The 15,193-nt window shown below is 36.3% G+C and overlaps 2 protein-coding genes across 2 annotated transcripts; one reads left to right on the top strand and one right to left on the bottom strand.

The window, feature by feature from the left end:
- Positions 1-2,684: 2,684 nt before the first annotated feature.
- Positions 2,685-6,358, bottom strand: LOC311090180 (RIMS-binding protein 2). Its single transcript, XM_084125330.1, has 5 exons — positions 5,786-6,358; positions 5,478-5,640; positions 5,248-5,351; positions 4,200-4,271; positions 2,685-4,119 (listed from the first exon to the last, which is right to left on the bottom strand). The coding sequence occupies exons 1-5, from the start codon at positions 5,990-5,992 to the stop codon at positions 4,054-4,056; spliced, it is 612 nt and encodes a 203-aa protein (XP_083981456.1). The 5' UTR covers positions 5,993-6,358; the 3' UTR covers positions 2,685-4,053.
- Positions 6,359-9,658: 3,300 nt separating this feature from the next.
- ywhag2 (3-monooxygenase/tryptophan 5-monooxygenase activation protein, gamma polypeptide 2) lies at positions 9,659-15,063 on the top strand. Its single transcript, XM_084125326.1, has 2 exons — positions 9,659-9,900; positions 13,424-15,063. Exons 1-2 carry the CDS (start codon positions 9,814-9,816, stop codon positions 14,078-14,080), a joined length of 744 nt encoding a protein of 247 aa, XP_083981452.1. The 5' UTR covers positions 9,659-9,813; the 3' UTR covers positions 14,081-15,063.
- Positions 15,064-15,193: the final 130 nt, after the last annotated feature.

The raw sequence follows: 15,193 nt of genomic DNA, 5'->3' as shown, positions 1-15,193 counted from the left end.
TAAAATATAATAACATTTCATCGTAAAAAAGATTAATTATTATATTTGAACAAGAAACAAGAAGTGAAATAATGATAAAACTTTTTATATTTATAAATGGTCTATATTTTTATATTTAGAATTTATTTTTATACATATTTTATTTATATACTACTATACTTTCGAGCCTGACTAAAGTATAGCAGTAAATTTGTTTACCAAGGCCAAGACAAACATGTCAGTGAAGAGCTTGAGATAAAATATGAGAAAGGAAACCGAAAAAAATAATAAAGTACTTGTGAAAAGAATATTTTTATTATACATAATTTCCAATCAAGCTGTAATGTTTTCCAATTTTATGCAAATACTGGGAAAATATTTTTTTAATTGTGCGTATTTTGGATGAATAACTGCTAGCCATGAAATTAAAATTTTCTGAACAAAAATGTTTTCTCAGAAACGCTGAATCTGAGAGATTTCTGTCCCTCCATTGGCAGCTACACTTGACACTTCAAAGTAGTAAAAAGATTAAGTTCATAAAGAGATTGTAAAACTAAGCCATATGAATTGAGCGGTTTAGTCCAAATTTTCTGAAGAAACATGAAAATTGCTTTATGATGAGCACATTTAATTTAGGCTTTTATTCACATATAAACATTGATCAGCGAAATAGAAGCTCAACTGTACTTGCTTGAAGCACGAAAAACAAACTTCATTGGTTCTTGCTGAAGCTCAAACGCGCTGCGTAACACGAAAATGAACCTCATTGGTTCTTGCTAAAGCTCAAACGTGCTGCGTAACACGAGAATGAACCTCATTGGTTCTTGCTGAAGCTCAAACGTGCTGCGTAACACGAAAATGAACCTCATTGGTTCTTGCTAAAGCTCAAACGTGCTGCGTAACACGAGAATGAACCTCATTGGTTCTTGCTGAAGCTCAAACGTGCTGCGTAACACGAGAATGAACCTTATTGGTTCTTGCTAAAGCTCAAACGTGCTGCGTAACACGAGAATGAACCTCATTGGTTCTTGCTAAAGCTCAAACGCGCTGCGTAACACGAGAATGAACCTTATTGGTTCTTGCTAAAGCTCAAACGTGCTGCGTAACACGAGAATGAACCTCATTGGTTCTTGCTGAAGCTCAAACGCGCTGCGTAACACGAGAATGAACCTCATTGGTTCTTGCTGAAGCTCAAACGCGCTGCGTAACACGAGAATGAACCTCATTGGTTCTCGCACGTCAAACGAACATGCTTGAGCTTCTGTTTACCATATCTAATGTGTGCCTTAATGAATGTTTATGTGCGAATAAAAGCCTAAATTCAATCTGTTCATCATATAAAGCGATCAAGTCTCTTTAGACATTTTGTACTAAACCGCTCAATTCATATGGATTCGTTTTACGATCTTTATGAACTTTATTAACTTTTATGAACGTTTTGAAGCATCAAAGTGGTAGTTGCGTAGCTGTCAATGGAGGGACAAAAATATCCTCATTTGTGTTTCAAAGATGAACAAAAGTCTTACGGGTTTGGAACGACATGAGGGTGAGTAATTAGTGGCAGAATTTTCTTTTTTTGGGTGAACTAACCCTTTAAACAAATTAAATAAACGTGCAAATGTGAAAAGTACAGTGTTTACATTCTAAAAGCCCAAACTGGCCATTTTTAAATAATCACTTGGTTACATTTCATGGGATGTCTGTAAAAAAGTTTTTACAACACTAGGTACATTATCATTGTACATCATAGAGAAGTGTCTGCACATCCCCCACTTCCTTCTGTGCGTGTCAAACGAGAGTTTGAGGTTTGGGTTGTCTAGACAACCAAGTCCATCGCGTGTAACATCATGTTCAGGGAAATGGGAGATTGAGCGGCCTCCTGTTTATCAACGTACGTACTCAGGGGAGTCTGGGACAAAGAGTCTTTCAGTTTGAGCATCTGAGGAAAATGACACTGAAGAAATGTGACTCGTATTACGTTTTGATTTACATATGATTCGATAGTCTCATATCTGCTCGATTAACTACGTGCGCAATATTTCAACAAGTTTCACTTTTATCAGCATCTTACCATAAAGCAATGTAAAATTAGCAAGCCATCATTTTAAATAACTCTCATTTGACATTTATGACACATCATCGCACCCTCATATTCCACTCAGAGCTATATGTAATATGCTGATGAAACAGTGTGGTTTTGCACAAGCACCCCTCCCCCTCAGTAAGAGCTGCGAGCAAGATTATGCTTCATATATTTAAGCCATCGTGAAGCTATTGATTATAACTAAAACAAAACATGTGCACATCTTCCATTGACCATACTTTCTCATAGCCCAACACAGCTGTTATTTAAGCTGAAAATGGAATAATGTAGCTTTAAAGATGCAAAGTCAGTCTATGTGGAAGCCTGGTGCAATCTGATCACATGTTTACTAGACTTCCTCTTTATGTCTTTGTGTGATTTTGATATATGCTAAAGACCACAGGGTTTATTCTGTCATTTCTGATCTGACTTTTATCGGTTAAAATGCCCTTAAAAGGAATTAGTTTGAGTCTGTCTTCGAACGAAACTCGCTGTAGTCCAATAGGCGTGCGAATTTGTGCTTCTTTAAGACAGTGACTGCAGGGCCTCTTCCTGTGGTTTGCACCATGTGGCCTAAAAAGTGTTAAAAGGCGACAACTTCTTTCTCTTTTCTCTGTTGTTTCCGGGATCAAGTAGGCAGAGAACTGGTAAGTCACTGCTCTTCGGTTTATTCTAAAATATTGGATAAAAATACAGTTTATTCGTTTTTATAAACTTGGCTTAAATGATCTAAGATGGTAAACTGCTCGACGTGATTGTGAATAGAGTTAACTGAGTTTGTTACGACTTAAATAATATTTTTTTTTTTTTTTTTTTTTTTTTAAATACACACCCATTTTTTTTATCTTTGTACACATTTATTTTTACAAGTAGTTTAGCAATACCAAAATGTAATAGTCCATTTCAAAGGTTCAGACTTCACATTCAATTCTTAATACGCAGCAAAACTGGATGAATTATACATGATACTGTTTTAAGATGAGTTCATTTCACATGTAATATTGCATTTTTACCTGCTATAGCACGATATATAGGCAATAAACATTATTCTAAACTCCTTTATGGTTTACAGTGAGTCACTATGAACTATGAAGTTGATGCAGCCGAACACCCAACCATGTTTAAACATGATTTGACTTATTTAAATACATAAATTTGATTTAATTTCTTACAGGTTTAACAAATAGCTGTAAAATGAACATTTGGAGCACATGGAGATAAGAGGAAGCATGCAATGTAACGATTGGACCACGAAGAGACGAGGCGGGAACTTCAGAGGTACAGTGCAGTCACTCATAAAGTAGACAGCACTACTAAAGGTCTTTACACGGTGTAGTGTTTCCTACTTTATGGATGAGTGTACTGTTTGCTGCGATGGAGCACCAAAGATGCTGAATATGAATGTCCCATCTATGAAATATTTATTAAGAATGTGTTTCATGGCTGATTGTAATGCGACTGTTTTTTATTTTATTTTATTTTTTTAAGTGTTCATCTGTATGTATGCACATTAACTTGTATATTGAATAAATTATGAAATGGGGAAATTAAATAACTGCAAATATGTGTGGAGTGCGGAGTTGTTAAAATAACACATAGACGAATGACATTACAAAAATAGCTTAAATGATTTAAAGAAGACACACTTACTTATAAAGTAAAAAACGATAATTATTAAACTGCCATTATCAGTTATTTAAGGCTATAATACACTAGCTGCTTTCAAAAGCTCTTGTATTATACAGAAATGAATTCCCTTTAATGTACGTACTTGAGCTAAAGTTAGTGAATATTTAGAGAGAAGGTCGAGTGCAATAAGGGGGCGCATATAATGTCATGTACAGTACATTACAGGAAAAAAGACACTTTATATAAAAAATGACCAGAAAATCAAAAAACAAGAATTGAGTTGGAGCTGAATTCAGTAAAGTGGGTTACAGTCACCATCTGAGGTCACTCTTCTGTTCTTGATTTATGATTGCTCATTTCATTTAATCCCAAGGCAGTGGTTGCAAGAAGTTTGATGGCACAAGACCTCGATAACCATGTAGATCCCCCTGGATCAATAAAACATTCATTCTTTAACTCATGATCAAAAAAACGCATGCATGGTATAGACAAGAGTTGTAATACTTACATAATAAAATCCATCACTGTCCATTTCCCCAAAAACATATATAATGTCTCCAGCACGAAAGGGAAGCTCATCCTAAAGAAGAAAACAACCAAATACACAGATTTAAAATTATATTTGATATTTTAAGATTCATTTAAGTGGTATTTCATTAAATAAGTTATCAATAAATAGGATGTTGCTATGATGTTTAATTTATGTCTTGATTATCATTTGATAAATAAATAAGGTCACACTTTAGATTATGGTCCAATTCTCACTATTAACTAACTATTAACCATGACTTTTGCCTCAATAAACTCCTAATTACTGCTTTTTGTAGAATATGATTAATATGTGATTTATAAGTGCTAATAAACAGCCAATATCCTATAATAAACATACTAATAAGCAACTAGAGAATCGGACCCTAAACTAAAGTTTTACATTAATAATATTCCAGACTTGTTATATTGATATAATATTTTCATTTTTTTTTAAATCAAATGCTTGCAATAATATATAATTATTAAACTTAAACTTATAAACTTATATAAAACTTATTAGTTTAATATTTTAATATTAAAATATTTTAACTATTAACTATTTATTTTATTATTAATTTCTATTAATACAATATTTTATAAATGTAATTTTTTTAAATAAATCACACACACACACACACACACACACACACACACACACACACACACACACACACACACACACACACGGTCTCTCTCGGTTTTATAGGGACTTTCCATATAGACATAATAATTTTCATACTGTACAAACTGTATAATCTATCCCTTAAACCTACCCATCACAGAAAATGTTCTGCATTTTTACTTTTTTCAAATTTCAAATTTCAATTTCATATTTATAAGCTGTGGGGACCAAAAATGGCTCCACAAGGACATGGATTTCGGATATTGCCATCTTTGTGGGGACATTTTGTCCCCATAATGTTGGGTTTACTGGAACCATACACACACAAATAGCTGTAAAATTTATATTTGGAGCACATGGAGATATGTAAAAAATAATATTTTTCATAATATTTATTAATCACCTCAATGTCCAAGTTTGGAGAACTTTCCCAAGGGTCATAATCAAAAATGGCCACCATCCTGTGGACCTTCCCACCATCCGCCACACTAGAAGTATCACTGGGTGCTAATATTAATGGTACAAAGAAGCCATGAATCAATCAATAAATCCATAATAGTTTAATACTTTTAATAATGTATTAATTGCGTGGATAGTTTTATCAAATAAAAAAGAAAGATGAAATATACTTGCCTATAGAAGGCGTCTCCTCTGGTAAAAACCCCTGCTGGAACAGATGACATTTAAGCTCTCCGTCTTCCACAGGAATCTCAGATACCATGTTGCTTGGCACAAAACCAAAGCGACCACCAGTCTCCCCACTATAGAAGCCATCAGCGTCTTTATCTCCATATACCTACAAGAGAACATATCCCACTGACTCTGAAGCTTCCCAACACAGCATGAGCGAAGCAGAACACAAATGACCTGAAGATGATTCATTGCGACTGATTGCGAATTAGATAAAAGTACAACTGAGAAGAAGAAAAAATCATCTTTACTTTAATGATCTGTCCTTGTTGAAAAGGCAGTTCCTCCTCCATTGTTTCAGGGTTTGGTGACATCACCGCAGGGTTGTATGAGAACAGAGCCACAAAGAGGCGCACATTCGGCTCATACATTTCCCTCTCTGATTCCCACTTCTCTATATCTTCTGGTGAAGCAACCCTAAGACCATCTGGATATAGATAAACATCCAGCCCAATCATTGCAGCCTTCTTCCTCTATCCCTGTGAGTGTCCGTCTGATGTCCCCTCAGTAGGTAGACAGGTGGTTAGCAAACACCCATATGCTCCCTAGCTTTAGCATTAAGAGAGGGAGCCAAGATAATCTGCCTGAGACTAATCCTCTTGGATGAAATGGATCAGTTTTACCTGAAACGTCTCCAAATGCAAATCTGACATCTGACAAGTCCACATTTTTTTAAAGATAGTCTATTGAATTATTTAGTGAATGAACAAATTTCACGTCATGGTGAGAAAGGACAAGGAAAAGGAATAACACTCTGCCAGTGGATTTGGCCCAGTCCTGCTGCGCACAGCCCCGCCGATTAGCTGAGCCATCCGTTCTGAACTGTGCCAAGTAGAGCTAGCTGTTAACCGCATTATCGCCAAAGAAGTAACCCAGCATGTCCTTTTCACCCTTTCAGGACAATCCTTTGTAAACAAAAAAAGGTTTGCTTGGGCTTACCTAAGGAGAACCAAAAAATATTGTGTATGATATGATCATACAAAAAATATTGTATGAACTAGGTGCTACGGTCATGGGGAAAAAACTTGACTTCCATCTATTCTATTCTATTCTATTCTATTCTATTCTATTCTATTCTATTCTATTCTGGAATTTCATATATGTAATTGGCATATTGCTGTCATTTCCATTTCCATATTCTATTCTATACTATTCAGGAATTTCCTGTCTGCAATGACCATATTCTTGACCCTCCATATTCTATTCGATTCTATTCTGGAATTTCCTGTTTGCAGTGACCATATTCCAGAGACTTCCATATTCTATTCTATTCTATTCTATTCTATTCTATTCTATTCTATTCTATTCTATTCTATTCTATTCCATTCTATTCTATTCTATTCTGGAATTTCCTGTTTGTAAATACCATTTCACTGACTCTTCTCTTCTCTTCTCTTCTCTTCTCTTCTCTTCTCTTCTCTTCTTTTCTTTTCTTTTCTTTTCTTTTCTTTTCTTTTCTTTTCTTTTCTTTTCTTTTCTTTTCTTCTCTTCTCTTCTCTGATTTCCTATTTGTAATTACCATAATCCTCACACTACCATATTCTCTTCTATCTCTTATTCTATTCTATTCTATTCTATTCTATTCTATTCTATTCTATTCTATTCTATTCGGGAATTTACTATTTGTAATTACCATTTCACTGACACTTCTGGAAATTTCTGTGATACTTTCAAATTACCTACTTATGAACAATGTAAAATAAATGAATTCATAGAGACAATATTAAAGATAAGTTAAACTTTGTGCCCAATTCCCCATATGACAACTAGCCCCAGTCTCCCCTATATAAGGGATACACATTGCACCGTTCTTGTAAAATGACCCATATGAAAGACCAAGTTGTTTGTCTGTTCCAATGGTCTAATAAAGTATAACCTTTCTGAGCATGTACAAAACATGAGACACACTATCCTAAATGTTACCATGATTGTGCCATCCCCAAAATCCTACACTCCATACAGAAGGGGTGCTAGAATTGGTAATAGTGGGTGACTCATTCTCCCATATTGCATTTGTTCTTAGAAGACCTCTAATGTGCCATCATCATCACTGCTGATATGTGGCCTCTTGACTCCCATATAAGGACTATTACATCATGAGTGAGGCACCCATATGGCAAGCCATTTAAACATTTATTCTTTTAAAACTAAACTAAACTATCTATCTATCTATCTATCTATCTATCTATCTATCTATCTATCTATCTATCTATCTATCTATCTATCTATCTATCTATCTATCTATCTATCTATCTATCTATCTATCTATCTGTCTACCTGTCTGTCTGTCTGTCTGTCTGTAAGATGTTTAATGTTTTTAAAAGAAGTCTCTTATGCTCACCAAGGCTGCATTTATTTTATTTAAAAAGGGTTAGGGTTAGGGTTAAAAATGTAAAATAACTGTTCTCTTTTTGAATATATATATATATATATATATATATATATATATATATATATATATATATATATATATATATATGCTGAAAATTCAGCTTTGCATCACAGGAATAATTTTGTGTATGTATATATATACACAAAATTATTCCTGTGATGCAAAGCTGAATTTTCAGCATCATTACTCCAGTCTTCAGTGTCACATGATCCTTCAGAAATCATTCTAATATGCTGATTTGATGCTCAAAAAAACATTCATTATTATTATCAATGTTGAAAACAGTTGTGGACAATTTCCCAGGATTCTTTGGTGAATAATAAAGTTCTATTTCATTTATCTGAAATATAATCTTTTGTAACATTATAAATGTCTTTACTGTCAATTTTGATCAATTTAATGCATCCTTGCTGAATAAAAGTTTTTTATTTATTATTTAGGCTATTTTTATATATATTTTTTACACAACCATTTTCAACATTGATAATAATAGTAACAAACGTTTAAGTAAAATTCAGCTTTGCATTGATTACAGGAATAAATTACATTTTAAAATATATTAAAATAAAAAAAGTTATTTTAAATTGTAATAATATTTCACAATATTACTGTTTAAAACAAAACAAAAACAATGCAGCCTTGGTGAGCATAAGAGACTACTTTTAAAAACATAAAAAATCTTAACGATCCCATATAGGCTCATATGTTACAAAAACATCCTTTTTCCACCTTAGAAACATTGCTAAGCTACGTAATATGCTATCTGTTTCTGATGCAGAAAAGTTAGTTCATGCGTTCATGACCTCGAGACTAGATTACTGTAATGCTTTATTAGCTGGTTGTCCTGCATCCTCAATAAACAAGCTACAGTTAGTCCAAAATGCAGCCGCTAGAGTTCTTACTAGATCAAGAAAATTTGACCATATAACACCAATTTTATCATCACTGCATTGGTTACCTATAAAGTTCCGTATTAATTACAAGGTATTGCTACTGACTTATAAAGCCCTAAACGGCTTAGCTCCAGTTTATTTAACGGATCTTCTATCGCCCTATAATCCATCGCGCTCTTTAAGATCAATAAATTCGAGGCTTTTGGTCATACCTAGGATATCCAGATCCACCAAAGGAGGGAGAGCATTTTCACATTTAGCTCCAAAACTCTGGAATAGCCTTCCTGATACTGTTCGTTGCTCAGACTCGCTCTCCCAGTTTAAAACTAGATTAAAGACGCATCTCTTCAGCCAGGCATTTATGTCATATTTTTAATCTTACAGTTAAATCCGGTCTCTAGTTCATAAACGCCAGAGGAGAACTGGCCCCCGACTGAGCCTGGGTTCTCCCAAGGTTTTTTTTTTTTCTCCATTAGGTCACCTGATGGAGTTTTTCGGTTCCTTGCCACTGTTGCCTTTGGCTTGCTCAGTTGGGGATATTTAATTTAATTAATCAATCAACAATACTATTGATCAGCATTACCAAACGTGGACGTTTTACACTAGAAACAAACACTGATGTACTATTTTATTTAATACTGTGAAGCTGCTTTGATACAATCTGTATTGTGAAAAGCGCTATATAAATAAAGTTTAAAAATGTGCTAGTAACATAACAATAGTTGCTAGTTTAAAAAAGAAATATCAATAGTTGCTAGTTTTAGCAACTGTTAGAAATGATGTTGCAGCTTGCCATAGCACCCACGTTTATAGAACCCTGACGTAGCCCTCGAGCGCTTGAGGAGGGGCGAGGGTGGCCCGTCGGCACGAGCGCAGATAGCGAGGAACAGCTGCAGACAAGCTCTCGTTCAGTCAATTACACCGCATAGCTCATACAATATTACCAATTCTTCCCCAAAAACAAATTATATCGTCCAAACCATAACCATCCAACATGGTTGACCGCGAGCAGCTGGTTCAAAAAGCCAGGCTGGCTGAACAGGCAGAGAGATATGATGATATGGCAGCAGCCATGAAATCGGTAAGTCATTCTTTCAATTTATTTCTAGAATATAACATAATATATATAATATAATATGGTGATATAATTGACTTATTATGCATAGCCTACTATAAGCTCGATGCATTTGGAGGAAAAGGGGTAGGGTAATATGTTGAAAGATCACATGGGTGAAGTGACAGTAAAATATTGCATGTAACGAAATGCATTAATATGGTGTCGTATAATATTTTGGGGGGTGTTGATCTATGATAAATCAGAGCTGTATTATTGAGAGTGCAGTGGATCGGGTGTAGACTGTCTGGATCTTGGGCGGTGCCTCCTGTCTTACCCGAAGCCATACTCAAATGAATGAGACGACACATGACAATGTATAAAGATCTGTTTCAACATAGCTTTCAGAGTAAATGAAAAAAAAAAAAAAAAATGTTTTCCCTATTTTGCACTTTTTTTTTTAATTTGTTGCTCTTCGTAACATAATGCATATTCATGGTCATAAACGCAGTGTTGGATTGTATTTGAATTTACACTAGAAATAGGCATTTTGTCATTGCTGTTCATTACCTAGTGTATTGTCATAAATACATTAGATATTCATTTTCCATCATCAGCATATATAAATTCAAAATGCCTTTGTTTTTTTCTCACGCATTCTCATAATTTGCTTATGTCTTCCCATATTCATTTTCTACATATAGGAGTTGTTAAGATATTTCCTCTAAACCAACGTTAGAGGCAGCAGCATTCCTTCCAGAATCTTCCATCCTTGTCATATTGCAGTAAGGTCCATGATTCAGTAAGGTCCATGATTCCTTCTTGTTCTAAACCCACAAATTTATATATTAGCCTATTAAAGGAAATGAATCTCTTCAATAGTGTTTATTTCTAGTTAATATTATTTCTCTTGAAAATTTTAACAGTGTTTTAGGGGTGAGCATACAGGGCTCCATAATTAAATCATTCAAGGCCTTAGGGCTTCTCGAGGGGGGAGCAAACATCTGCATCTTAAGCTCTAACACTTCTTCACGTCAGCATCCTGACTATATTCCCATCTGAGTGAGGGCATTCAGGAGACTCTAGTCTTACATAGGATTATGGAGATTGAGGAGGACCCCTCTATTTCTGCTTTGTCAAGTGCTGACATCATGCTTTTTTTCTGGAGAGGTGTCACCTAGCATCTCTTCTCTTATTTCTTGAGTGATTGAATGTTTCTTGCCCATGGCAATACATTTTTGACTTAATTACAAATGGCATGTAGATGTGTCTACTTCAACGCTTTTTACTCTATGACCTTTCTATATTAATAATATTTTTACATAAAATAGTCTTAATTGAATACCAAAATATACCACAATAAGTGTATTGATTGCAAAGATCTGCCAGATCAATTTAGCTAAAATGGATATATTTTCTTACCGCCATATTACCTTGATCGAAATCACAAATGACTGTTAAAAGGGAACGTTCCCATCCTTGCAAAGATTGTTTTGTACACCGGACAGGAAATTTTAGCTTCATGGATCTGTGGGGGAGATTTAAAAGCAGTTTGACTCTAGTTACTTTGGTCCCATGGATAAAAGCCCATTTAGCCACCACAGACCTGATGGGAAAGTGCCCACAGGCTTCCATTACCATTATCTTGATGCATTCAGCCAAAGTGATGAGCAGCAATAGGCCAAGCTTAAAACTTCACATTTGAGTAAGATCATCTGGCTTTTTACTTAAACTTTGTAAACGGCTTCCTTATGTGTAAAATTTTGCATCTGATTTCAACACGGCTACCAAGGTAACAAGGTTACCCTGTCACCCACCACAACTACCCGCTACTATCTGTCTTCGAGAGGAATGCCAAATCTATGTTGCGCAGAACTTGTGTACCTAGACATAAATAGCTATACGTTTGTTGTTTCCTTTTTAAATAAAACTCTTTCATATCCTCCTGCTTGTGTTTCGTTATGAGTCTCGTCTTCCTGTCCTACCACTGTTCCTGTTTTCTACTCAGATCTTTTTCTTTGAATTCAATTCTCTTTGTACTCTGAGGGAATAATTTTAGCTGAAATCTAAAATCAGAAACTTTGATCTGAGGCACATGGCCTTTGAAAAGTGTTTAATTGCACATACTGTTCCTTCATCATTACAGAAAACACATGTGATATTATGTTAGTGCTCCATAAAGAGGTTCTGACATTGTGACTAGAAGTAGATCTGTAGTTGAAATGAGTGATTTTTGTTAAAATATGTAATCAACCTAGTTTTACATACATAGTATGTTAGTCCCAGTTTGGTAAGAGAAAGGTCAGAGAGAAGGCCACCATAACACATGAACTGCCACACAGAGATCGTGTTAACTTACACTGCCAGCTGCCCTGAGGGGTATGTGGGAACATTTCGCCTCCCGCCCCTGCCCCCTATCCTCACCCTGCCCCCACTCTCAGCTGAAGTGATTTCACCTCTAGTGCATTGTGTAGCGCTAGCGCTCCGTCATCTCGCTAGATAGAGTTGGACTACTGTACAAAATGAGACTATTGCCATGGAAACTGCACTTGGCATATAACTTGAGCTCATGGCTGCACAATGCATTCAGCCAGCTGATGAAGCTCTGTGTGGATATTATCATTATGCAACTGAAAAATTAAGCATTGTACATTGATTTTAACGTTAAAGTCGGCATGAAATTAAAGTTCCGTTCCCTATTGCGATGTATATCCAAGTGAAATGGTTTCTTGAATGAGAAAAAGTGTAGGGCAGGACTTGATTTTGTCAAAGGAGAATAGATTGGATCATTGGATGGTTGTGGTTTGCTATTGGTCGATCTCATGTGAGTGACAGGTTTTCCCTTATCGCCCTTGTGCCATTAAACACGTCATCAGAGAAGAGATGTCGCTCCAAGAGGGAGAGGAAGTTATTTTGATTAAAGATTAGGAGAGCACATGAAAAAAATTAAATAACGGTATGCATTAGGGCTTAATATTTGTCAAAGGCTGCGATTATTTTATGCGCAGTTTGTCAGTGCATCACTGCTCCATCTGAAAGCTAGAGGGCGCTCTCACTCAGACACGCCAAAAATGCAGAAGTAGACAACACATCCCTATGGGCATCATACTATCCCTGTAGCTGAATAAATAGAAGATTGAAATGCTTTGATTTATTAAATGATGTCTTTTGTTGGACAAGAGGTTCATAAATGCTTTTCATGTTTTGAAAGATGTTTGCTTTTTCAAATGCACGTTATAAGCGACTCAAACTCGCAGTGCTTTCAGATGGAGCAGCATTTACTACTGATCACAGAGCCATACGTCACTGACAAGCTGCACATAAAAAATAATCGCAGCCTTTGCGATTTCATTAATCGTGCAGCCCTAGTATGCACGGATATATCATTTATAATGAACACTGCAATATTCCTCAAAAAAACAAGAATTGTCCATTTTGATTTCATGCCGACTTTAATGTAAATTTGCTCAACTTATGAAGAAAGCATATCTGTAATCACCTTGTTGGATGCTTTACGTCTCTTTTCTCAAACTATTTGCCTCCTTCGTAGGTAACCGAGCTGAACGAGGCCTTGTCCAACGAAGAGAGGAACCTGTTGTCGGTCGCCTACAAGAACGTGGTAGGCGCTCGTCGCTCGTCCTGGAGGGTCATCTCCAGCATCGAGCAGAAGACCTCCGCGGATGGCAACGAGAAGAAGATCGAGATGGTGAGGGCCTACCGCGAGAAGATTGAGAAGGAACTGGAGGCCGTGTGCCAGGACGTGCTCAACCTGTTGGATAACTTCCTGATCAAGAACTGCAGCGAAACCCAGCATGAGAGCAAGGTCTTCTACCTGAAGATGAAGGGAGACTATTACCGTTACTTGGCCGAGGTGGCCACAGGCGAGAAGCGCTCCACCGTGGTGGAATCCTCCGAGAAGGCCTACAACGAGGCTCACGAGATCAGCAAAGAGCACATGCAGCCCACTCACCCCATCCGGCTGGGATTGGCCCTCAACTACTCCGTCTTCTACTACGAGATCCAGAACGCTCCGGAGCAGGCCTGTCATCTGGCCAAGACAGCCTTCGACGACGCCATCGCTGAGCTCGACACCCTCAACGAGGACTCCTACAAAGACTCAACCCTCATCATGCAGCTCCTCCGAGACAACTTAACACTGTGGACGAGTGACCAGCAAGACGATGAGGCTGGGGAGGGCAACAATTAAAAGTAGACAGTCTCTCTATCTAGATACATAAAAATGGCTGGTGGACTTTGGCAGCAGCTTTTGCCATGGTTTCCTCTGCAGCAGCAGTTCTTTATTTTTCCACGAGTTAAAAGAAAAAAATATCAAGGGTGGTAAAGGGGGGGCTGAAGTCCTAGTTTGAATATATACAGAAATATATATAGTTGAATGGGCCTCCCTCTTCTTGGTTCTCTTTGACATTTGCCAAAACCACTGAAATGTCAGTCAATCAGCCGGAAGCGGTCGTTGTTGGTTGGGAATGGCAGCCTCACACTGGCATATGGACTGATGTATTTCAAAGGGATGCTGCTTATTTATGTTTTGGGTCGTAGAAATGCATTTCAAAAGAGGGTAAGGTGGTGTTCGAAGGATAATGATAGTATTAAATGGTTCCAGTATTAGTCACAAGTTGATCTGTTCGAATCATCTTGTTTGCGCTCAATTGATTGAACTGGAAATTCGATTAGCCATTAGACGGAAGTGCAGCGAATGAAATTGTGTTCTTTGAGTGCACCAAAACAGATAAAGTTCAGTCACTGTCATATAATCATCATAATCAGTCTGATACTACTGGAACCATTGACTTTTTTGAAGGACAGTTTGGGGAAAAGGCAGAGACTTGTCTGGATTTAAAAAAAAAAAAAGAAAGAAAAACATAGGAAAAATATTGCAGCTTCAAAGTTTGTGGTTTACTTCTGTGTTTAATTTATTTTTGCACTTGCCAAGTATACTGTTTCGTCAGTGTCAGATTATTACAACGATACTATCAATGATTCAATATTGTGCATGCTGGTGATGTATTTATACAATAGCTTGACTTTATTAACTTATATCTTGGATGTTATGTATTCCTATAATTGAAGAGTAAACTGGCTTCTTATTGTTTATTTATAATTTATCAGTTTTCGTTTTGATTTGCTATTCCAAAATTGTGGTTGTTAACAATAAATCGATCTGTTATGGGCGTTGCCGTTGTGACATGGAATGTTTTTTTCTTTAGCTAGGCTGACTTTTGAAAAACACTACTGATCACTTAAATGTACCGGCGTTTCTCTTGGTAAATTGTAACCATGACATTGTTAAGCAATGTTTTGC

The sequence above is a fragment of the Abramis brama genome (genome assembly GCF_963993115.1).
Source record: "Abramis brama genome assembly, chromosome: 10".
NCBI classification, from domain to species: Eukaryota; Metazoa; Chordata; class Actinopteri; order Cypriniformes; family Leuciscidae; genus Abramis; species Abramis brama.
The sequence above is the reverse complement of the archived record's forward strand: the minus strand, read 5'-3'. Positions and strand labels throughout refer to the sequence as shown.

What these genes read in the sequence shown, in the direction of transcription:
- LOC311090180 (XM_084125330.1), bottom strand. Translation starts at nt 5,992, where the DNA reads ATGATTGGGCTGGATGTTTATCTATATCCAGATGGTCTTAGGGTTGCT. An exon ending in AACAAGGACAGATCATTAAA is followed by an intron (nt 5,641 to 5,785) that starts GTAAAGATGATT and finishes GTTCTCTTGTAG; the next exon opens with GTATATGGAGATAAAGACGC. An exon ending in AGAGGAGACGCCTTCTATAG is followed by an intron (nt 5,352 to 5,477) that starts GCAAGTATATTT and finishes CATTAATATTAG; the next exon opens with CACCCAGTGATACTTCTAGT.
- ywhag2 (XM_084125326.1), top strand. Translation starts at nt 9,814, where the DNA reads ATGGTTGACCGCGAGCAGCTGGTTCAAAAAGCCAGGCTGGCTGAACAG. An exon ending in TGGCAGCAGCCATGAAATCG is followed by an intron (nt 9,901 to 13,423) that starts GTAAGTCATTCT and finishes CCTCCTTCGTAG; the next exon opens with GTAACCGAGCTGAACGAGGC.